Source organism: Cherax quadricarinatus, chromosome 41 (genome assembly GCF_038502225.1).
Source record: "Cherax quadricarinatus isolate ZL_2023a chromosome 41, ASM3850222v1, whole genome shotgun sequence".
Lineage (NCBI taxonomy): Eukaryota > Metazoa > Arthropoda > Malacostraca > Decapoda > Parastacidae > Cherax > Cherax quadricarinatus.
In genome coordinates, this window is record NC_091332.1 from 1734042 (window position 1) to 1759299 (window position 25258).

General features: G+C 43.6%; 1 protein-coding gene across 3 annotated transcripts in view; it reads right to left on the reverse strand.

The window, feature by feature from the left end:
• Window positions 1-25258, reverse strand: part of LOC128695854 (uncharacterized) — a 41680-nt gene that overhangs the window by 13957 nt on the left and 2465 nt on the right. For 2 of the 3 annotated variants that reach the window (XR_011393029.1, XM_053786748.2), the window contains exon 1: window positions 15060-15429. The exons of the other annotated variant lie outside the window; for it this stretch is intronic. Coding sequence is in view for 1 of the 2 variants with exons in the window: in XM_053786748.2 (XP_053642723.2) it covers window positions 15060-15123 (64 nt within the window). In the remaining variant the exon portion in view is untranslated. Of the gene's footprint in view, window positions 1-15059; window positions 15430-25258 lie in introns of those variants that run through there. 3 annotated transcript variants of the gene reach the window in all.

A 25258-nucleotide genomic window follows, 5' to 3' on the forward strand; every position in this document is an offset into this window, starting at 1 on the left:
TTTTCAAATATAATTTCCATTTTTAAGTAACAAACTTCTTCTACCATATAATAAAATATACATAGTCATTACTATTAAACATTAACTTAAACAAGTACTATATTCTTATTCTACAGACCGCAGCATTACTTGCCTCACCATCCTAACCCTACTTAACACATTGTACATGAACACGTCCTTATATACCCATCACGTCAATAATATTCATTGAACTTCACCGAATACTAATATACAACCCATACTGAGTACATGAAATTCTCTCTTACATACTGCTATATACACTTGATGTATGATAAAAATCACACACATTACATTATCTCATTATTAGCAGTACATTTGGTACACAGACATATTTATCACGCCCGCATGTCCTTTGCTTTAATACAACCACCAGTCCTGATAATACATTACAACATATTCCAAATTTAACTTATCCATTACATACATCAGTAAACCATCCTGAGTATGACCGTATACTTTTCACATTCACACAAATATTGCTCATTTCCATGTCCATAAAAATCTTAACAACTTTTCCCTTACGAACCACCACAAACTTACTTAAAACACACTCCACAACTACGCTGCCATTTCACACCATATCAAGGAACTCCTCATACGTTCCCAAATTCTGAGACGAGCCCGGTGCAACCCCTGAAATTCCTAACACATACCCCTCCCCTCCCCCCTTTTTTTTTCTCACTCCGCCAACAAACCTCTGACATTCATACTTCGATATCCTTCAGGAAAAGCCCTTTCCCATCTACTTCCGTATATCCCCCTATTACGACTAAGTGTTTTGTACATTGTTGCAGCCAATACCTTCTTTCGCACCACCCAATCCCCATTACCCCTCATGGCCCATGATACGAAAACAAAATCCGTTATGATGTACACCAAAGCACGCTGCACAGACTCTTCCACACCTCCCACATCTAAACTCAATGCCCTTAATACCGATATCCCTCCCCCACCCACCCTCCTCAAAATCCCACCCATCCACTCCCGTATACACTCCAAATTTTTACAAAAATATACTACATGAAAAGCTGTCTCCCTATCCCCACACGCCCTACATACGTCCTCCACCATCAACCCTCTCTCCCGAAGCACCACACCAGACGGCAATATTCCATGAAGGAAACGAAACATTACCTCTCTCACTCTTGGTCTGATGCGCACCAACCGCAACCTTACCCAAATGTCTCCCCATGCATACATTGGGTATATGCCCTCAACATTCGCAATCACCCTCACCCCTACAGCACGCTCCAGAACACCCACCCGTATCCTAGACGGATCTCTAACATACAATAAAGCTCGCAGCACATCCTCACACTCTTTCATCTCTGATCCTACCCACCACCTTCGTGCCTCCTCATATAATGCTTGCACACCCTTCCCCACACGACCTTCCACTCGGAGAAACCCCCTCTTCAAATATATACACTTAACCCTTAATCTTATATCTATTAAACCCAATCCACCTTTGTCGACCGGTAGCATAACAACACTCCTACCCAACCAGTCACACCCAGAACCCCATATATAACGAAAAACCTTTTTTAGCATTCTTGTTATGTCCGGTCCTGCCAACGGATATACTGCTGCCACATGCCAGACCATACTATATAACATTACATTCACCACTATTACACGTTGATGTATCGTCAAATGCATGGGTCTCAAAACATTTAACCTACCCACCAACCTATCCACTGCCCTCCCAGAATTAACCATCCGTGCCTCCCCGGCATTCCCCATATAAATTATCCCACACACCTTTAGTCTATCCACCACACACCAACGCACAGCTGTTTCCCATCTCGCCCTCCCTACCCAATTCCCTAAGACCAATAATTTCGATTTCTCCACATTCACTTTTAAACCTGTAACTCCTTCAAAACCACCAATCACATCCTCCACCTCATGTAAACTTTCCTCCCTGCTCATTAGAATTGTTGTATCATCCACATACCCTATTATTCCCATCCCTCCATTCTCCACACCACGATCCACCCCTAAACATTTCCCCACTGCCCTGTAAAAAGGGTCCTGTATACAAGCAAACAACAGTTGAGACAGAGGACAACCCTGCCTTATGCCTCTACCCATTGAAACCCACTCTCCCAATTTCCCATTCACCTGCACACGTACACCTACCCTATTATACAAAGTCTCAATCCAACGCACCATCTCTTCCCCAAAACCCTGCCTCCGTAAGATATGCCACAGTGCCTCTCGTTCTACGCAATCATACGCTGCCTGCCAATCCAATGCTAAGACACCTCCCCCCCCCTTTATTCTCCCCCTCCATACTTTCCACAAAATCTTTTATTATTCCATGTCCCTCATACATCGTCCTCCCAGGCACCCCATACTGACCTCTCGCAACAACTCTATCACGCACTTCAGCCTGTTCCCCAAGATTTTTGCGAATATCTTATAATCAGCACATAACAACGACAACGCCCTGTAGTTCTGCACTGTAGTAGGGCCTTCCCCTTTTGGAATCAAAACTACTACTGCGGTACGCTGCAACTCACCCATCCTCCCCTCACTTTTCATCACATTCATCAGGTTCACTAAAAAATCCTTCAACACACTCCAATGCTTCACATAGAATTCACAAGGTAACCCATCTATACCTGGCGCTTTACCTCTCGCCATATTCTCCAAAGCTCTCCATACCTCCCCCTCTTCAATATCCCCTCCCAATGCCATACGATCACTTCCACTCAGCACACAAGATACATTCTCTCCCAATCTCTCTAAATCCTCACCGTTCACTCCTACACTCCGCAAATATTTTCCAAACCAACTATCCAGAAAACCACTCATACCCTCAGTAGTTCGCAACTCCTGACCCTTCGTATACCCACCTAAGTTCTCGTGTACTACCAGCTTATCAATCTCCATTGCCAACCTGCGTCTCCGCTGGCCCCGTAACACACAGGCTGACGGCCTGTCACCCCAAATCGCCTCCTCTAACCCACCTTGCACCCTCGCCTCATCAAATCTCTCATTGTGCATATCTCTTATCTGCCACTTTAACGCTTCAATTTCCTCCATTGGATACACACCTACCACAGCACCCCTCTCATAACAACCCTGCAACCGCCCCTCTAAATACTGTTGAAGCCCATATGTCATCCATGCCTCATTCTTTCCCCTTCGCACATAATATTGCCTGATCCTCCTCTTCGCAACCCCATCCCACCACCCCAATAAATCGCTTGCACTCTTACCCCCACCCCATAAGTCCTCCCACAAACTTTCAAAATCCCCTCCCTCCACCCCCTCACCCAGTAGTCGTACATTCAGCTTCCAGTACCCCAAATATCTCTTAGGCAAACCGTCCCAATTTAAATCAGCATAAACCGCCCTATGATCTGAATAAACGACATTCACCGTCTGCACCCGCGTCACCCTCACACCCCTTGTCACATACAACCTATCTAGTCGTGCAGCATAGCCCTTTCTATGAAATGTGTGCTCTATCTCGCAATCCCCTCCATCAACTATATCCCTCAATCCCACACCTCTCAATAGATCCCCTAAACCTGCCAAAAAACACCCTGCCCCCCTCGGTTCCACATCCTTCCTACGCACCACACAGTTCCAGTCGCCACCAACTATTGTCACTGACGGTAATGACCGCAAATAATATACCAATACATTATTCACAAATTCATTCTTTACCCTTACATCATTCTCAGCCGGCACATACACACAAACTACTGCCATCCTCTCACCTCTCCACCACCCATCTATTCTTAACACACGACCCCCCCCCCTTCACTCCTAAGAACAACAAACGGGCTCGTCTCTCGGATCAGGATTCCCACCCCTCCCTTCATTCGCTCCGAATACATCACAAACACTCTGTACCCATCCACCTCCAATTCCCTTCCCAGCTTGAAATTATGTTCCTGCACAAAAACAATGTCTATAGCATAACGTCTTAAAAATCCCTTTACCCACAGACGCTTCTCACTCGCACACAATCCATTAATATTCACTGTCATGCACCGGAAACCTACTTATGTGATTTCACCCTCTGCCCCATTTCACCTTTCACTGACACGCTTCCAGTGTGTCTGCTTCTTCCACTTTTCTCTCCACTGCCCACTTGTGGCTTCCCCTGATCCAACACCGGACCAGGCGTACCTTTAGAGCTCCCACGCACCACATCAACCCACGGCTTTTTCCCCGGTCTCTGTGCCGGGGTCAAAACATCATCCGAGTCGGAATATGTCGCCGCCCTCTTACGGTTGACACTCTCTGCATCCATTTCCAACTCACTGGATGCCTCCCTGTGAATCTCAGCATTCACCTCAATCACTTCCACCACTCCTGGCGAGTCATCTGCCATGTTCGCCAATCTTCCAAGTTGCTCATCTTCAATCTGAACAGGACTCCTCACCATCCTCAAGTTATCCTCAGAAACCTTCTTCTCAAAGGATTTTTCCTTCACGTTCACCAGTAGGCCTCCCTCTACCCGCACTTCACCACTCTGCACAGTCTTCCCGGTCTCCAAGGCAGATGCCTCACATCCCACTAACTGTGACAGTGATGGGCTGGTACCCACCAGTGGCAGCTCACGCTCCACTTCCTCACTCCAGGAAGTGCCACTTCTATGTACAGGTGACTCATCAGCATGACCCACCTCCGGTTCTGGCTCTTTCACCATCTCACTACCTAGTTCCTGTCTCCGCTGCCATCTCCCACACTGGGCCGCCATATGGTCATATGCACCACATAACCTACACGTCTTCTGCTGCCCAGCGTAGTACACCATTACCTGCGTCCTAAATGCGTCCAGTATGACGTAAGACGGGATGGAATGCCTCAACGTCATCTTGAGCGTGAACGTACCATCCGGCAAGCCGGCATACGCCCCATCCGTCCATTTACCAGCCATAGCCAGGTGTACAGTTCCATACTGTTCAAATACATTCCGCAGGTCAGTCTCGTCCGCCTCAAATGGCACATTTCGGACTTTCACCCATGTGTAATGCCTAGACACGTCGATGAGTCGAACACGTATCGCTGAATTAACGTCCACACTCCCGTCCTGGTACTTGTCAACCAGCCGTTCATACACTCCAGCTGATCTCAACTTGACGAAAATACGATAGGCACCATTTAGCGCCACACCATACAGTTCTTGATCCGCAACACCATAGGTGTCACGGATAATTTGCGGTAAAAGCACTTGTGCAGACTGAGGCGTTATTGCACCACGCACCAATTCAAGGCACACCGTGTGCACACGCCTTCTCACAGACTGCGCCATGTTGTGAAAATATAAGTCTCCTCCAATGGCCAGCAGAGGGCAGTAGTCACACGTTCGCACTCTGCTCAGGTCAAGCGGCGAATTCCCTCCCGTACTGAAGTCAAACTTCGGGCTGGCAGATTTCAAAACTATGAAACAGATCTTGAGAGACGAAATATTACAGGAAAGCGTAACTATATTTTGTTCTCTCTATGTAACTAGCTTATAGGACATTGATGTATCCAATTTCGCTAAATAAAAGCAGTATTCCTCACCCGGATTTCACAAGTGGCCAGACGTCACAAGTGGCCGGATGGATGTCTTGCTAATCTTTAACGCCTCTCGTGCTCTCTACTCTAATGTGAAGGTCAGTCTATGTAAACACTGATTCCACTTCATGGGGGATATAACATGTATTTTGTGTTGTGGAGCACAGTACACACAGTGTAAAGCATAGTACAGTATAGACCACATAGTATACAACACAGTAGTGTGGAGTACATAGTATACAGTGTGGAGCACATAGTACACACAGTAGTGTGGGGTACATATTATACACAGTGGTGTGGAGTACATAGTATACAGTGTGGAGCACATAGTACACAGTGTGGAGCACATAGTACACACAGTAGTGTTTACCTGGAGAGTTTACCTGGAGAGAGTTTCGGGGGTCAATGCCCCCGCGGCCCGGTCTGTGACCAGGCCTCCTGGTGGATCAGCGCCTGATCAACCAGGCTGTTGCTGCTGGCTGCACGCAAACCAACGTACGAGCCACAGCCCGGCTGATCAGGAACTGACTTTAGGTGCTTGTCCAGTGCCAGCTTGAAGACTGCCAGGGGTCTGTTGGTAATCCCCCTTATGTGTGCTGGGAGGCAGTTGAACAGTCTCGGGCCCCTGACACTTATTGTATGGTCTCTTAACGTGCTAGTGACACCCCTGCTTTTCATTGGGGGGATGGTGCATCGTCTGCCAAGTCTTTTGCTTTCGTAGTGAGTGATTTTCGTGTGCAAGTTCGGTACTAGTCCCTCTAGGATTTTCCAGGTGTATATAATCATGTATCTCTCCCTCCTGCGTTCCAGGGAATACAGGTTTAGAAACCTCAAGCGCTCCCAGTAATTGAGGTGTTTTATCTCCGTTTGCGCGCCGTGAAAGTTCTCTGTACATTTTCTAGGTCGGCAATTTCACCTGCCTTGAAAGGTGCTGTTAGAGTGCAGCAATATTCCAGCCTAGATAGAACAAGTGACCTGAAGAGTGTCATCATGGGCTTGGCCTCCCTAGTTTTGAAGGTTCTCATTATCCATCCTGTCATTTTTCTAGCAGATGCGATTGATACAATGTTATGGTCCTTGAAGGTGAGATCCTCCGACATAATCACTCCCAGGTCTTTGACGTTGGTGTTTCGCTCTATTTTGTGGCCAGAATTTGTTTTGTACTCTGATGAAGATTTAATTTCCTCATGTTTACCATATCTGAGTAATTGAAATTTCTCATCGTTGAACTTCATATTGTTTTCTGCAGCCCACTGAAAGATTTGGTTGATGTCCGCCTGGAGCCTTGCAGTGTCTGCAATGGAAGACACTGTCATGCAGATTCGGGTGTCATCTGCAAAGGAAGACACGGTGCTGTGGCTGACATCCTTGTCTATGTCGGATATGAGGATGAGGAACAAGATGGGAGCTAGTACTGTGCCTTGTGGAACAGAGCTTTTCACCGTAGCTGCCTCGGACTTTACTCTGTTGACGACTACTCTCCGTGTTCTGTTAGTGAGGAAATTATAGATCCATTGACCGACTTTTCCTGTTATTCCTTTAGCGCGCATTTTGTGCGCTATTACGCCATGGTCACACTTGTCGAAGGCTTTTGCAAAGTCTGTATATATTACATCTGCATTCTTTTTGTCTTCTAGTGCATTTAGGACCTTGTCGTAGTGATCCAGTAGTTGAGACAGACAGGAGCGACCTGTTCTAAACCCATGTTGCCCTGGGTTGTGTAACTGATGGGTTTCTAGATGGGTGGTGATCTTGCTTCTTAGGACCCTTTCAAAGATTTTTATGATATGGGATGTTAGTGCTATTGGTCTGTAGTTCTTTGCTGTTGCTTTACTGCCCCCTTTGTGGAGTGGGGCTATGTCTGTTGTTTTTAGTAACTGAGGGACGACCCCCGTGTCCATGCTCCCTCTCCATAGGATGGAAAAGGCTCGTGATAGGGGCTTCTTGCAGTTCTTGATGAACACAGAGTTCCATGAGTCTGGCCCTGGGGCAGAGTGCATGGGCATGTCATTTATCGCCTGTTCGAAGTCATTTGGCGTCAGGATAACATCGGATAGGCTTGTGTTAATCAAATTTTGTGGCTCTCTCATAAAAAATTCATTTTGATCTTCGACTCTCAGTCTGGTTAGCGGCTTGCTAAAAACTGAGTCATATTGGGACTTGAGTAGCTCACTCATTTCCTTGCTGTCATCTGTGTAGGACCCATCTTGTTTAAGTAGGGGCCCAATACTGGGCGTTGTTCTCGATTTTGATTTGGCATAGGAGAAGAAATACTTTGGGTTTCTTTCGATTTCATTTATAGCTTTTAGTTCTTCCCGCGATTCCTGACTCCTAAAGGATTCTTTTAGCTTAAGTTCGATGCTTGCTATTTCTCTGACCAGTGTCTCCCTGCGCATTTCAGATATATTGACCTCTTTTAGCCGCTCTGTTATTCTTTTCCGTCGCCTGTAAAGGGAGCGCCTGTCTCTTTCTATTTTACATCTACTCCTCCTTTTTCTTAGAGGAATAAGCCTTGTGCATACATCGAGTGCCACCGAGTTAATCTGTTCTAGGCATAAGTTTGGGTCTGTGTTGCTTAGTATATCTTCCCAGCTTATATCGGTTAGGACTTGGTTTACTTGGTCCCACTTTATGTTTTTGTTATTGAAGTTGAATTTGGTGAATGCTCCCTCGTGACTAGTCTCATTTTGTCGGTCTGGGGCTCCTCGCATACATGTCTGAACCTCAATTATGTTGTGATCTGAGTATATTGTTTTTGATATGGTGACATTTCTTATCAGATCATCATTGTTAGTGAATATGAGGTCTAGTGTATTCTCCAGTCTAGTAGGCTCTATTATTTGCTGGTTTAAATTGAATTTTGTGCAGAGATTTAAAAGCTCGTGTGAGTGTGAGTTTTCATCAGAGCTGCCTCCTGGTGTTATTACTGCAACAATATTATTTGCTATATTCCTCCATTTTAGGTGCCTTAAGTTGAAATCCCCCAGGAGCAAGATGTTGGGTGCAGGAGCTGGAAGATTTTCCAGACAGTGGTCAATTTTTAACAGCTGTTCCTGGAATTGCTGGGATGTTGCATCCGGAGGCTTGTAGACTACCACAATGACTAGGTTTTGGTTCTCGACCTTTACTGCTAAAACTTCCACTACGTCATTTGAGGCATTAAGCAGTTCTGTGCAAACAAGTGACTCTGCAATGTACAGGCCACAAATTATGTGTCGTGTTACTTATGTTGCAACAAAAACAATGTTAAGAAGCCCCTCTGGTTCCAGTTCCACTGTTTTAGTCTTGAAAATAAACAATATGCAGTGAAACAATAAAAACAGGTGAAGTTAGGCAGGTTAAGCAAGGTGTTACCCAATGATCGTGACGGAGCCTGAACACAAGTCTCCATGCATCCATAACAGCGTAATGAAGTATTTCCTCTGTGTTGCTGTACGTCTCCACAACTTTCCAAAATACTCAGGTCGACTATGGATATTGCGGGTTGGTGTTGATAATAATAATAATCTATCTCTACAAGTACATGTACAAGATATACAGACCATAACTAACATCAATGACATACTACTATTTAGAAAGCCCTTTGTTATACAGAGCATTTCAGACAAATTAGGTCAGTTTTGTGCCAGGATGCGTCCCACACCAGTCCACTAACACCCAGGTACCCATTTTATACTGACTGGTGAACATGGCAGGTGTCTTAGAGAAACATATACTAATGTTTCCACCCGTACCGAGGATCGAACCACGGACCTCAGTGTATGAACTTCTGCAATGAATGCGGGACCTCTGGAGTGAACTAATCGTGTATAAGGGATATCGTTGAATGACCGTCATTAATTTAGAGCTGTTGATGTATACCATAAATGCATAAAAATAAAAAAAAATCCATCGATCAGTATTTAGAGAATCGATTGTGAAAGTCTTATTTCCTGGCAAGACTTCGCGTATTGCAGACTCCCAACGTCACTTGTGTTTAGCGAAAAAGATGTCTTTTGAGAGAATACATAAACATGCATAAACGTGGTAACCAAGATACTCTAAAAATACTAAGAGCCAAGTACCAAGAGTTTGTGTGGTAGATGACCCCTCAAGGGAGGGTCCCTGAAGCTGGTGAGGGGCTCTTGATCTAGGGAATTGGATCTGTTCTTCAGTTCCTTGAATGGAGCCTGAATACCTTCCATAACCCTCCCCCCCCACAGGCGCTGTATAATCCCCACATAATAATAATAATAATAATAATAATAATAATAATAATAATAATAATAATAATAATAATAATGGTAGATGGCAAAAAAGAATATATCTCAATTATATGTGATAATCCCCATGCTACTAGCAGAGTTACACCTTGAAGAATAACTTCACAGCGTAGTGGCTGAAAGTTTAGTTTAATATGTTTATTATGCACCCCATACCCATCCTGTGGGAGGTAGTCAAAAGATTACAGAGGTAAATAATTGGTCCAGGGACTGGACTCCAAAGTTTTGATAGCTGAGCAAGTTACAGAGGTAATGAACTCACAATTTACAAAGGTAATGAACTCACAATTTACAAAGGTAATGAACTCACAATTTACAAAGGTAATGAACTCACAATTTACAAAGGTAATGAACTCCAGGTAAGTCTGGTCACAATCATGACAAGTTACAAAGGTATTTACAGATTACAGAGGTACGTAATGGGTCCAGGGACTGGGCCCCCAAAGTTTTGATAGCTGAACTAGGTACTAGGTAGTGGCTGAAACAAATCACGAATAACCTAGACTTAAGAGAAGAAGCTTAAGACCTGACAATGGATTAGGACGGACCGAAACGTCGTTATTAGTTTTCTCTCCTAATTGCGTAAGAGATGTGAAAAGGAAAAGTTTCTTGGAAACACCCAGGTTGTGGAGGTAGTAGATCAAGCCACCATGGATCTGATCATTGGTATTTGTACATCTATTTAATCACTACACTTGCCTAACTTTAACATCAGTATGATCCATAACCTGTGTCAATATAGAGTAGGAATTAGTATTAGTCTGCACGCAATAATATTTTATATATAAACCCCACATTATATATCAACAGAGAATAAAGAATTTCAATTTAATTTTTAAGAGTGCTAGAGGTGCACTCTGATAAGAAATGTCACCATATCAAAAACATTATACTCAGATCACAACATAATTGAGGTTCAGACATGTATGCGCGGAGCCCCAGACCGACAAAATGAGACTAGTCACGAGGGAGCATTCACCAAATTCAACTTCAATAACAAAAACATAAAGTGGGACCAAGTAAACCAAGTCCTAACCGATATAAGCTGGGAAGATATACTAAGCAACACAGACCCCAACTTATGCCTAGAACAGATTAACTCGGTGGCACTCGATGTATGCACAAGGCTTATTCCTCTAAGAAAAAGGAGGAGTAGATGTAAAATAGAAAGAGACAGGCGCTCCCTTTACAGGCGACGGAAAAGAATAACAGAGCGGCTAAAAGAGGTCAATATATCTGAAATGCGTAGGGAGACACTGGTCAGAGAAATAGCAAGCATCGAACTTAAGCTAAAAGAATCCTTTAGGAGTCAGGAATCGCGGGAAGAACTAAAAGCCATAAATGAAATCGAAAGAAACCCAAAGCATTTCTTCTCCTATGCCAAATCAAAATCGAGAACAACGTCCAGTATTGGGCCCCTACTTAAACAAGATGGGTCCTACACAGATGACAGCAAGGAAATGAGTGAGCTACTCAAGTCCCAATATGACTCAGTTTTTAGCAAGCCGCTAACCAGACTGAGAGTCGAAGATCAAAATGAATTTTTTATGAGAGAGCCACAAAATTTGATTAACACAAGCCTATCCGATGTTATCCTGACGCCATATGACTTCGAACAGGCGATAAATGACATGCCCATGCACTCTGCCCCAGGGCCAGACTCATGGAACTCTGTGTTCATCAAGAACTGCAAGAAGCCCCTATCACGAGGCTTTTCCATCCTATGGAGAGGGAGCATGGACACGGGGGTCGTCCCACAGTTACTAAAAACAACAGACATAGCCCCACTCCACAAAGGGGGCAGTAAAGCAACAGCAAAGAACTACAGACCGATAGCACTAACATCCCATATCATAAAAATCTTTGAAAGGGTCCTAAGAAGCAAGATCACCACCCATCTAGAAACCCATCAGTTACACAACCCAGGGCAACATGGGTTTAGAACAGGTCGCTCCTGTCTGTCTCAACTATTGGATCACTACGACAAGGTCCTAAATGCACTAGAAGACAAAAAGAATGCAGATGTAATATATACAGACTTTGCAAAAGCCTTCGACAAGTGTGACCATGGCGTAATAGCGCACAAAATGCGCGCTAAAGGAATAACAGGAAAAGTCGGTCGATGGATCTATAATTTCCTCACTAACAGAACACAGAGAGTAGTCGTCAACAGAGTAAAGTCCGAGGCAGCTACGGTGAAAAGCTCTGTTCCACAAGGCACAGTACTCGCTCCCATCTTGTTCCTCATCCTCATATCCGACATAGACAAGGATGTCAGCCACAGCACCGTGTCTTCCTTTGCAGATGACACCCGAATCTGCATGACAGTGTCTTCCATTGCAGACACTGCAAGGCTCCAGGCGGACATCAACCAAATCTTTCAGTGGGCTGCAGAAAACAATATGAAGTTCAACGATGAGAAATTTCAATTACTCAGATATGGTAAACATGAGGAAATTAAATCTTCATCAGAGTACAAAACAAATTCTGGCCACAAAATAGAGCGAAACACCAACGTCAAAGACCTGGGAGTGATTATGTCGGAGGATCTCACCTTCAAGGACCATAACATTGTATCAATCGCATCTGCTAGAAAAATGACAGGATGGATAATGAGAACCTTCAAAACTAGGGAGGCCAAGCCCATGATGACACTCTTCAGGTCACTTGTTCTATCTAGGCTGGAATATTGCTGCACACTAACAGCACCTTTCAAGGCAGGTGAAATTGGCGACCTAGAAAATGTACAGAGAACTTTCACGGCGCGCATAACGGAGATAAAACACCTCAATTACTGGGAGCGCTTGAGGTTCCTAAACCTGTATTCCCTGGAACGCAGGAGGGAGAGATACATGATTATATACACCTGGAAAATCCTAGAGGGACTAGTACCGAACTTGCACACGAAAATCACTCACTACGAAAGCAAAAGACTTGGCAGACGATGCACCATCCCCCCAATGAAAAGCAGGGGTGTCACTAGCACGTTAAGAGACCATACAATAAGTGTCAGGGGCCCAAGACTGTTCAACTGCCTCCCAGCACACATAAGGGGGATTACCAACAGACCCCTGGCAGTCTTCAAGCTGGCACTGGACAAGCACCTAAAGTCAGTTCCTGATCAGCCGGGCTGTGGCTCGTACGTTGGTTTGCGTGCAGCCAGCAGCAACAGCCTGGTTGATCAGGCGCTGATCCACCAGGAGGCCTGGTCACAGACCGGGCCGCGGGGGCGTTGACCCCCGAAACTCTCTCCAGGTAAACTCCAGGTAAATACAAGTAAATGACCTGTGTAATAAAGCGTAGTAAATGGTATTGTGAGTCCCGGGGGGGGGGATAAAAAACCCACTGACCATTAGTTATAAAAGACTTGACATACTATGGGAAGGTTGGGTTTCTTCCCATGATCTTCCTGTCAGGTGTTCCTTAACGAAAATGAATTTGATGAAAAAAAAAATCTCTAACCCTGTGATCATGGTAGATACTCATTGTATTAAAAATTCGTTCTGTAATTACTGATAGGATATTCACGCGTTATTACTGTATTGTTATTATATTCAGCAACAGGGCAGTTCAACACCACTGGTAGTGAATGTTAACGAACTTACACATAACACTCAAGATGGAATGCAAAGTCCCAACCTTCAGTTACCTCACATCAGCTGCTACCTATGTAAGAATATTACATAAACTCTCAACTTGGTTATATAGTATAACAAAAAAGTAAGAAATATGGGAAATACCTTATCGTAACCTTCATGGTAAAGTTACGTATGCAGTAGGACATGGAGTCGATTCTCCTCATTTACGTCAAAAATATATGAACAAATTTCACAGACCAAATAATTTGCACCTCAGGAGTAAGTGTAATAAAGCCTTTATGGAGGATTTAACTTCCATGTTGTGCAAGACGCTGGGGAAATATGACTTTTTTTTTTAGATTTTATCGATAATTACTTAATAAGATCGTCTCAGGTGAGTATAACGAGGTGCTGCATAACCCTTGTGGGTTTAGCGCTTAGTTATAATAATATTAATAATAACACTAATAATAACAGACGCCTGGATGCCGCCACCACTGCCCCTCATCGGCTGAGCTAGAGACAACACCTTGCCAACACTAACAATACTCTTGTCTGTCATGTCAGAGGCATCCTACAGACCATCTATTCTCCTAGTCTTCACAGATGTCTTGCTGAATCGGCTCTTATACACAGCATTAGAATCATTATATTAATGGTGCACAGATCCTGCAAGTTGTCGGTCTGGTATACCACTGATGTAATAATACTTGTTGGCACAGCTACACCATGAAATCTTGGTACGGAGGATATTTTCTACAACTCTATTGCTGAACGATTTCCTAACTTATAGGCATTATCTATTTTTACAGGTCAGCCCTGCCCACTTATGACGCTGTCTCCTACTGCTGCACCTCACTCTGGATCAATTATATAATTCACAATTCCCATGCCTCTGCTTTAGGCTAAGGGACCAAACGCCATCAATCAGCATAAAATTACTGAACACCTACCAAGACTAAGGGATTGAACACAATAACATGGCCTGGTGGCTAAAGCTCCCGCTTCACACACGGAGGGCCCGGGTTCGATTCCCGGCGGATGGAAACATTCGACACGTTTCCTTACACCTGTTGTCCTGTTCACCTAGCAGCAAATAGGTACCTGGGTGTTAGTCGACTGGTGTGGGTCGCATCCTGGGGGACAAGATTAAGGACCCCAATGGAAATAAGTTAGACAGTCCTCGATGACGCACTGACTTTCTTGGGTTATCCTGGGTGGCTAACCCTCCGGGGTTAAAAATCCGAACGAAATCTTATCTTATCTTATCTCTCTACTTCCACAGTCTCCAGTGTAAAGTCGCATCTTCATTTGACTAAAGAAAAAAGGAAAGGGCTAATTAGTTTAGAATTCTACTAAAGACAATTATATAGGGTTGTCTCTTTGCTTTTATATACATTTTCAAAGGTGTTCCCATAGTTACACACGGTTGTTTCTGTATTCAACCATTCTGGTTGTCTCTGTCTTCACACAGTTTAGTTGCCCCTGTAGTCCCACGGCGAAGTTGTCCCCGTATTGTTTGTCCCAGTATTCACACAACGATTATCAAATGCAAACATTCTGTAACGTTCACAAACTAAAAAAAACTTTCATACCTAGTCAAATAGCTCACTGAGATTTTATTATTCCAATCATCTATATACTATTGTTAAAAGGCAAACGTTGAGCTTACTGGTAGCGTGAACTTTGTCAGCGAAGATGATCACAGACCAGACTACAGCTGCGTAGCGTATCATTGGTATAGATGACGTCCTCCGGGATGTAGAAGGTTCGAAGGGGTAAGAGTGATACCTTATGTCGTGGTGACGCAAAGTTACAGTGATACCGGGAAATGCTTAAAGTTGCAATGATGCTGCCAAATCAGTAAAAAAGAGATGTCTCCAAGTCACTATAATGCTGGGAGTTGTGCTGGCGAGCCACACTGATGCTTAGAGACGCGTTTCCACGCCAAGATGATACTGGGAGTGGCGTCGTCCAGGCACACATATACTTGGAGATGCGTAGTAACATTGGCTGCTTGTTAGTGACTGACGAACCAACAGAGAGGGCATTATATTTTCTCCCCAGCCCCACCCTTAATTGTAGCGTCGTTGCCAGACGATAACTTATAGTCAGTAGGTGGAGGAAAAAGGAGAGGGAGAAGACATTTAATCAAAGCCCCTTTCTTTATACTAATGTGTGTGTATATATTACGCTGATTAGATGCACCCGCGGGAGTTCGGTGCAAAAATAAAGTCTAGATGAGTTACCAAATAACTGATGGGATTAGCTGTAAGTACAGAATTTCTGACACATTTTCCGAGTGTTAAACGGCGCCGGTGTTTCCGTATCAGAAGTCAACGAGTTTAGAAAGGTTAATATTCTTATTATGCATCTGATACCCATCCTGTGGGCAGTAGTTAAGATTACACACACACATAATGGGTCCAGGGATTGGACTGCAAAGTTTTGATAATTACACAAATTACAACGGTAATGAATTATTTACATGTTTATATCTGGTTAAAATCGTAATGAGTCAAACAGTGCAGCTACTGATGTGCAATTCGGCGACTGTTCAACACATTCCAAGTACATCTTTAGCACATCCTTAGCTTATTGTCAGTAAATCATTTGTGCATCTTAAGCACATAACTCGCACATCTTTACACCCTCAGTACGTCTTTGACCACTTGTCATCACAACAGCACATCTTCACATGTTCAACGCATTTTTAGCACATCTTCAGCCCATCTTCCACGCACCCTCAGTTCTTGCTAGTTAAATAGCTTCATTTTACTTCCAATACCCATCTTGTGGATGGTAATCCAAAGATTCCAAAGGTATATAATAGATCCTGGAACTCTACTTTTTACAGAATTTGTGGAAAGGTATTCTGGACACTGATCTTTAGCTATTTTGAAAATATGGTTTAATATCAGCTGTATCACCCTAATACTTATAGTATTCCCAGTTTTCTTAATTCATCCCGTTAATGGACTTTTGATCCGAAGAAGTGGAATTACCCCCTCTTCGGATAACTCCTGTTTGTTCCCCCACACGTTGTATAATTCTACAACAGAGATCTCCAAACTTTTCACTACGAGGCCCACATCGTATATTTTACACACATTCGAGGGCCAAAGAAAAAATCAGTCTTATCAATAAATATAAATAAATAAAATATAAATAAGTTTTATTTGGATCTTTTTGTAATCAATATGATATGATTCAGAACAAAAGAGAAACGTGACAATTACGAAGAAACAATACTGTGTTTACACAGAGAAACATGTAGTGAATAATTCTCTGACAATATAATTACTGAACTGTGGATGAGAAAAGCTCCATAAGAGTCATGGGAATAATGGAACTGGTCAATTTAATTTCAAAATATTGCTTAACCTAGGTTCGAAGCTGAGGAGCCAATTACTAGAATGGACTTCAAATGCTCCTCAGATAAAACTGCGATATTTGAACTTAATAATTATTTCTACAAGTACATGTACAGGGTATACAGGCGTAGTTGACATCAATAACATGTACTATACAGAAAGCCGCTTGTTATGCAGAGCATTTCGGGCAAATTAGGTCACTGTTGTCCCCAGGATGTGACCCACATCAGTCCACTAACACCCAGGTACCTATTTTACTGGTAGGTGAATATGGACGATCGACACCATGCCCAGCCCTTCTAGGGCAGGGTAGGTGCTTGAGCCAGAGCTTACAGCTCACAAGACTGTCATTCCCATTAGCCCCCTTGGGGCGGGGATGGCAGACCAGAGAGGCCTAGTTTCTCCCTACGAGCCCCGTGAGGGCAGGGAATGTGGCTAGGCCTGGGGACAGTTGGTCTCAACGATGAGGGGGTACTTGTACCTCCTCCCATAGGAGACTTAGGTCTCAGACACTCCCTCGAAAGGAGCCAAGGCCGGGCCACCCCTTGGAAAAGGCCCGGGCCGGGAGAATACCGGCGAATCAACAAGATGATAAACATGGACAATGGGTATCTTGAGGAAACACGTCCTGAAGAAGTTTCCAGCCGTACCGGTGATCTTTCCCCGAACCTCAGTGTGTGAGCCGAGTGCGCTGGCAATCGAGCTATGGGACACCTATTTCATTTTTGAAAATGCTTGTTTACGAAGGTAAGTCCTACCAAAGACTGATAAGTATCTACAATCATATCACTTCAAATTTGGAAACTGTTCAGGCTGTAATGATTCATAAAATTAGATCAGATTTCCTTCATTATGTCATCTGACTAGAGATCAATAATGTCCATTTGAAACCGACTTAGGAGTGTTTCAGCAATGCTGTCAAATGGATTTTGAAATGGCTTTATTTCATATGTTTTTCCGTCGAAATAAGAAGTTTCTGAAATTGCTTTTGCAAGTCATTAATGAAGAAGGAAATTCTTCTTCTCTTCCTTCGTGAAATTTTTCACAACATGGGGAAATTAAACAAGTTAGAAACTTTCACTTAAAATTGATTTGTGCAAGAAAAATTTAATTGTTTAAGTTTTAAGGTAAAATATTTAAGTTTATCATGAAGAGAAGCTTGTAATAGAAAACTGTGTTAAGGTAAGAACATAAAAAACGGGTTTCATGGGGTAACCCAAGCCATTACAAAATTACCTCTCAATCACTTCGTTTAATTATTATTATTATAATCAAGGGGGAAGCGCTAAACCCGGAAGATTATACAGCGCCTGGGGGGGGGGATGTGGAAGGCATTCAGGCTTAATTCGGGGAACTGGAGCACAGATCCAATTCCCTAAATCAAGAGCCCCTCACCAACATCAAGGAACCTTCCTTGAGGGGTCACTTCGTTTAAGATAAGATAAGATTTCGTTCGGATTTTTAACCCTCGGAGGGTCAGCCACCCAGGATAACCCAAGAAAGTCAGTGCGTCATCGAGGACTGTCTAACTTATTTCCATTAGGGTCCTTAATCTTGTCCCCCAGGATGCGACCCACACCAGTCGACTAACACCCAGGTACCTATTTGCTGCTAGGTGAACAGGACAACAGGTGTAAGAAAACGTGTCGAAATGTTTCCACCCGCCGGGAATCGAACCCGGGCACTCCGTGTGTGAAGTGGGAGCTTTAGCCACCAGGCCACACAAAGCATTGTTGAAGACACGAAGCACTGTTTTTAACCCATTCACTTACACAGGAGCTATGAATCGACCCCTGTAATCACATATAGGTAAGTACACACACACACACACACACGCACACACGCACACACGCAGGGCCAGGAGCTAGGACTCGACCCCTGCAACCACAAATAGGTGAGTACTTTGAAGTACAAACTTTTACAGAGACAAAACTTTCGCTATTTGCAGAGCTTTAGCAAGTATAATATAAATTAGACACATGTGCAACACTTAGGTATCTTTAATAGGAAACGTTTCGCCACACCTGGGCTTCATCAGTCCATACAAAAGAATCTTGAAGAACATGAGGAGTATGGGGTAATCAGTCCCTCAGCCTTCAGTCGATGTGGTCAGTCCATCAATCTTTAATAGAATACAGGACTGATGAAGCCACTGTGTGGCGAAACGTTTCCTCATTAAAGATACCTAAGTGTTGCACATGTGTCTAATTTATCAACGTGTCGGTTCTCTGAACCATTCATCTACATTTCTGTCTGACACAGCAACATCTTGGGATCTTAATACAGGGGATTCTTCGCTTGCCTAACCCTTGGGCACGACCTTGGGCACGACCTTGGGCACGACCTTGGGCACGACCTACTTCCACATTGGACAAATGTGACACCACCTACGACTGCTGCACCTCTCCTGCCTACGGTATATAAGCTACTTCTCCCCACATATGCTGTATTCTATTCAAGATTGATGGACTGATCACATCGACTCAAGGTTGAGGGACTGATTACCTCATTCTCCTCCTGTTCTTCACGATTCTCCTTAGTATGGACTGATGAAGCCACTGTGTGGCGAAACGTTTCCTCAATAAAGATACCCAGGAGTTGCACATGTGTCTAATTTATCAACTTGTTGGTTCTCTGAACCATTCATCTACATGTATAATATAGCTCTGCTCAGAACGAAATGTTCTAATATTAACTTGGTCTCCAATGTACCCTTTTGCAATCGTCAGTACGCCATTTAGATCCATCTTTCTGGTCAAATAGCCTCCACCCAGCTACGTGCACTCCGGCTAAATGTCATTTCCACTTTCAACTCAGATTTCTTAATATTCAACATTTTCAACAAATTAAACTTCAGTATTCGAAATATCATGGAGTATTTCTTTTTTAGACCAAGCGCATTACCAGTATTTTCCTTACGTGGGAAGCTTGGCTACGAGAGAAGGCTCTGCGCTGCGTTTTGCAGATGAAGGATTGAGTCTTCACCACCACTATACACCGAATAACCCATATGGATTTAGCACTTGCAATGGATTAGTAATTCTCTACCATGTCGTGCATACATTGTGTCACAATCTACGCACAACATTTATCACAATCTTTCATATTGCCCCCAGCAGTCACGATTCAGTACTAACTGCTTGTCTTGACTCACTGGTAGTGCCTTCAGTTCAGCGGAAGAGCTCAGGTTCGATACTGGAGCGGATGCGGAAGTTGGGTTGGGTTTTCTTAAACTTGTTCACCTAGCAGTGAGTAGGTACCTGGGTATTGACAGACTGTTGTATACCTGGAGAGGGTTTCGGGGGTGAACGCCTCCGCGGCCCGGTCTGTGACCAGGCTTTGCGGTGGATCAGGGTCTGATCAACCAGGATGTTACTGGTGGCTGCATGCAAACCGACGTACGAACCACAGCCCGGCTGGTCGGGTACTGATTTTAGGTGCCTGTCCAGCGCCTTCTTGAAGACAGCCGGGGGTCTATTGGTAATCCCTCTTATGTATGTTGGGAAGCAGTTGAACAGTCTTGGGCCCCTGACAGTTATTGTGCTGTCTCTTAGCATACTTATGGCCCCCCTGCTTTTCATTGGGGAAGGGGGGAATGTTGCATCTGAAGAAAATCATGGGCTTGGCATCCCTAGTTTTGAAGGTTCTCATTATCCATCCTATCATTTTTCTAGATGTGGTATAGACACTGTTGTGATGCCTGAAAGTGAGATCTTCTGACATTATCACTCCTAGGTCCTTCACATTAGTTTTACGCTCTATTGTGTGGTTAGAATTTGTTTAAAATTCCAGTTCAGTTTTAATTTCCTCGAGTTTTCCATATCGGAGTAATTGAAATTTGTCTTCATTGAACTTCATATTGTTTTCTGCAGCCCATTTAAAGATTTGGTTGATATCCACTTGGAGACTTGCGGTGTCTTCGATGGATGGTGTCATGCAAATTCGGTTATCATCGGCAAAGGAAGACACGGTGCTGTGGCTTACATCTCTGTTTGTCAGATGTGAGGATGAGGAATAGGATGGGAGAGAGTACTGTGCCTTGTGGAACAGATCTTTACCTGCAGCCGCCTCTGACTTTACTCTGTTTACTATTACTGTTTGTGTTCTGTTTGTTAGGAAGTTACAGATCCATCTACCAACTATTCCTGTTATTCCTTTATCACGCATTTTGTGTGCTGTTACACTATGGTCGCACTTGACGAAGGCTTTCGCTAAGTCTGTGTATACTACATCCGCATTGTGTTTCTCCTCCATAGCATCCAAGACCATGTCATAGTGGTCCAGTAGTTGGGATAAATTACTTTCTAAGTAAGAAGGCCAAAGGATATCAATGCAGAAGAGGGCTGTGTTAATTATCCCAATGGAATCTTCAGCTTTGCCTTAATGATTCTTCCAGCTGAAGCTAACAGAATTCATTCCTTTGAGAATCCATCCTGCGTGATGGAGTACGAGAGGAAGGCTATCCCGCGTGATGGATTATGACAGGGAAACTATCCTGTGTGGTGGGTATGCTAAGTAAACATAGTTCTTGCTCTAACCTTGTAAAATATCATATAAATCAGAGTAGAGAGCTTCGGTGCTCTTTATGCCGCACCTAGTGACAAACTGTAGCCTCAAATCCCATGCCTTATTAGTAAGCCAGGCGTTACTTCCTGTTGTCCTCTCCTTCCTGTTCGTCAAGTATTTCCTTGTTTCAATGTCAGCTTCACGGCCGAAAACTTTCTTCGCAACATTTTCCAGCTAGACTATAAGTGATTCACTATCAGCCTATATTTCCGCCACAGTCATCGATAGTGAAGACAAGACACGTTGCAGAACAAATATTTATAGGGAATACTATTCGTTCTGTCTGGAGCTTCATCGAGCAGTGACTTGATAATACTCTACACAGCGAAACATTGAATGAAAGCTTGTTCTTCAAGGATGTAAATTGTGGCAAAGCACAACTTAAATTCACACTCGCCAATTCTAGTTATGTATTAGTACTGCATCCCAGCAAAATACTTTGTTGTACCTGGATCACTTTTTACCCACATCCAGTAAAACAAAAGTTTTCGCTAGCACTTGAATTCACTGCTAACACTGTTTTGCCACTAAATAATGTCACTGTCACTACGCACTCCTGTGACATGAGGAATGTGATGAAAATATGCCTTCGCTTCAAGAACTACTCTAGTGGAACAGTTCGCCAGTGAAAATGGAGATGGTTTCGGGAGTAAATGCCCCCGCGTCCTAGTCTGTGACCACGCCTCATATAGGGCCAGAAGAGTATTCAAGATTTTCCACACTTTATTCTCACCCACCTCTGTCTGTCTCTCTGTCTGTCTGTGTCTCTCTCTCTCTCTCTCTCTCTCCCCCCAGATTTTCCCTCGCCACATGACTCATTTCCTGTCCTCCTTCCTTTCCTCTCTTTCTCTGTCCCTCCCCCTTTCCCTCTCTTCCTCATTCTCTCGCATCTTTCTCATGCCCCTGTTTCTTCTCACCATCTCTCTCTCTCTCTCTCCCCTCCTCCTCCTCCTCTCCCTGACCTTTACTCTGGCTCTTCTCTTCCCTCTGTTTCCTCGATCATTACCTTCCGCGTATTGTCACTTTCGTCAGCTGACACAAAGACTCGTCCCACCAGACACAGGCGGAAGTCATGCACTGCTCTACAAGTAGTATATTTCAGTGTTAAAAGTCCTGCATGTTATAAGCTTGTACATATAATTTGTCAAACTCTGAAAAACACTGTTAGACTTTATGAAAGCTCTACACACAGAGCTAAACATCGTCCTAATAAAGCTCTACACAGAGCTAAACATCGTCCTAATAGTAAAGCTCTACACAGAGCTAAACATCGTCCTAATAATAAAGCTCTACACATAGAGCTAAACATCGTCCTAATAATAAAGCTCTACACAGAGCTAAACATCGCCCTAATAATAAAGCTCTACACAGAGCTAAACATCGCCCTAATAATAAAGCTCTACACAGAGCTAAACATCGTCCTAATAATAAAGCTCTACACAGAGCTAAACATCGCCCTAATAATAAAGCTCTACACAGAGCTAAACATCGTCTTAATATTGTCAGCAGCACGATAATTATATCCGCCGGAATATATTAATAATTAACCTATAATTTAAATAATTTAAAAAAAAAAATGCTGTATACTTCTGAACATATAAACATCCTCTGAACTTATAAATATTTAATCTAATTAAAAACGTTTCTAATTAGCAAAAAATTAACATATAGAAATTATCCTCAGATATAAAATTCTTGGTAACTAAATATATCTTAAAGTAATTAATCCTCGCCAATAAATATATAAAAAAAATGGTTTTAATAAGAAAAAAAAAGTTTAAAAACTAATAAAAAAATGGAATTTAAACGAAGTTACGTGAATAAAATTATGTCACCTTTGGAAAAAAAATATTAATTGAAAAAAAAATAGTTTATGGTTAATGATAAGGTTAATGGAGACGACTCACTCGTTCCTGTGTAATGTTAGTTTAGGGGGCGTTGACCCCTGGCACTATCTCCAGGCATAACCAGGAGTTTTCTATGTCATTGATGTGAGCTATGGTCTGTATAAGTTGTATCCTGTATTTGTTTTTAGTATATTTCACTAATAGGATAAACAATAAAGATAAGAACATCGGTTTAAATCTGCGAAACATTTACAAGGATCCTTTACTATATAATATATATTAAAAGAAGCTATAGCTGGAGAGATGGTGAAGGTGATGGTGAAGGTGAAGGTGGTAGTGATGGTGAAGGTGGTAGTGATGGTGAAGGTGAACGTGGTAGTGATGGTGAAGGTGAAGGTGGTAGTGATGGTGAAAGTGGTAGTGATGGTGAAGGTGGTAGTGATGGTGATAGTGATGAAGGTGATAGTGATGGTGAAGGTGGTAGTGATGGTGATGGTGGTAGTGATGGTGAAGGTGGTAGTGATGGTGATAGTGATGAAAGTGATAGTGATGGTGAAGGTTGTAGTGATGGTGATGGCGGTAGTGATGGTGGTAGTGATGGTGAAGGTGGTAGTGATGGTGAAGGTAGTGAAGGTGAAGGTGGTAGTGATGGTGAAGGTGGTAGTGATGGTGAAGTTGAAGGTGGTAGTGATGGTGAAGGTGGTAGTGATGGTAAAGGTGGTAGTGATGGTGAAGGTGGTAGTGATGGTGGTAGTGATGGTGAAGGTGGTAGTGATGGTGAAAGTGATGGTGAAGGTGGTAGTGATGGTGAAGGTGGTAGTGATGGTGATGGTAGTGAAGGTGAAGGTGGTAGTGATGGTGAAGGTGGTAGTGATGGTGATGGTAGTGAAGGTGAAGGTGGTAGTGATGGTGAAGGTGGTAGTGATGGTGAAGGTGAAGGTGGTAGTGATGGTGAAAGTGGTAGTGATGGTGGTAGTGATGGTGAAGGTGGTAGTGATGGTGATGGTGGTAGTGATGGTGAAGGTGGTAGTGATGGTGGTAGTGATGGTGAAGGTGGTAGTGATGGTGGTAGTGATGGTGAAGGTGGTAGTGATGGTGATGGTGGTAGTGATAGTGAAGGTGGTAGTGATGGTGATGGTAGTGGTGGTGAAGGTGGTAGTGATGGTGAAGGTGGTAGTGATGGTGAAGGTGGTAGTGGTGGTGAAAGTGGTAGTGGTGGTGAAGGTGGTAGTGGTGGTGAAGGTGGTAGTGGTGGTGAAGGTGGTAGTGATGGTGAAGGTGGAGGTGGTAGTGATGTTGAAGGTGGTAGTGATGGTGAAGGTGGTAGTGATGGTGGTAGTGATGGTGGAAGTGATGGTGAAGGTGGTAGTGATGGTGGTAGTGATGGTGGAAGTGATGGTGAAGGTGGTAGTGATGGTGGTAGTGATGGTGAAGGTGGTAGTGATGGTGGTAGTGATGGCGAAGGTGGTAGTGATGGTGGTAGTGATGGTGAAGGTGGTAGTGATGGTGAAGGTGAAGGTGGTAGTGATGGTGGTAGTGATGGTGAAGGTGGTAGTGATGGTGAAGATGAAGGTGGTAGTGATGGTAGTGATGGTGAAGGTGGTAGTGATGGTGAAGGTGGTAGTGATGGTGAAGGTGGTAGTGATGGTGAAGGTGGTAGTGATGGTGAAGGTGGCAGTGATGGTGAAGGTGGCAGTGATGGTGAAGGTGGCAGTGATGGTGGTAGTGATGGAGGTGATGGTGTGTGTGGTAGTTAAGGCAGTGGCAGCGGTGATGGTTAACATGATCAATGGTTGGATGAGTGACCATGAGTGTGAGTATGCTGAGGTCAAAAGTAACCTCCCAGACTGATGATCTTCAAGAGGGGGTCAGGAGGTCTCTTCCCTACAAGGGTACCATTTCTACGTTTGCTCCTCTCTGAGCGACCCTTCCGACACCTGTATCTTTATTTCTACAAGTACATGTACAAGGTATACAGGTCTAGGTGACAACAATGACATACTACTACATAGAAAGCCGCGTGTTATGCAGAGCATTTCGGGCAAATTAGGTAAATTTTGTCCCAGGATGTGACCCACACCAGT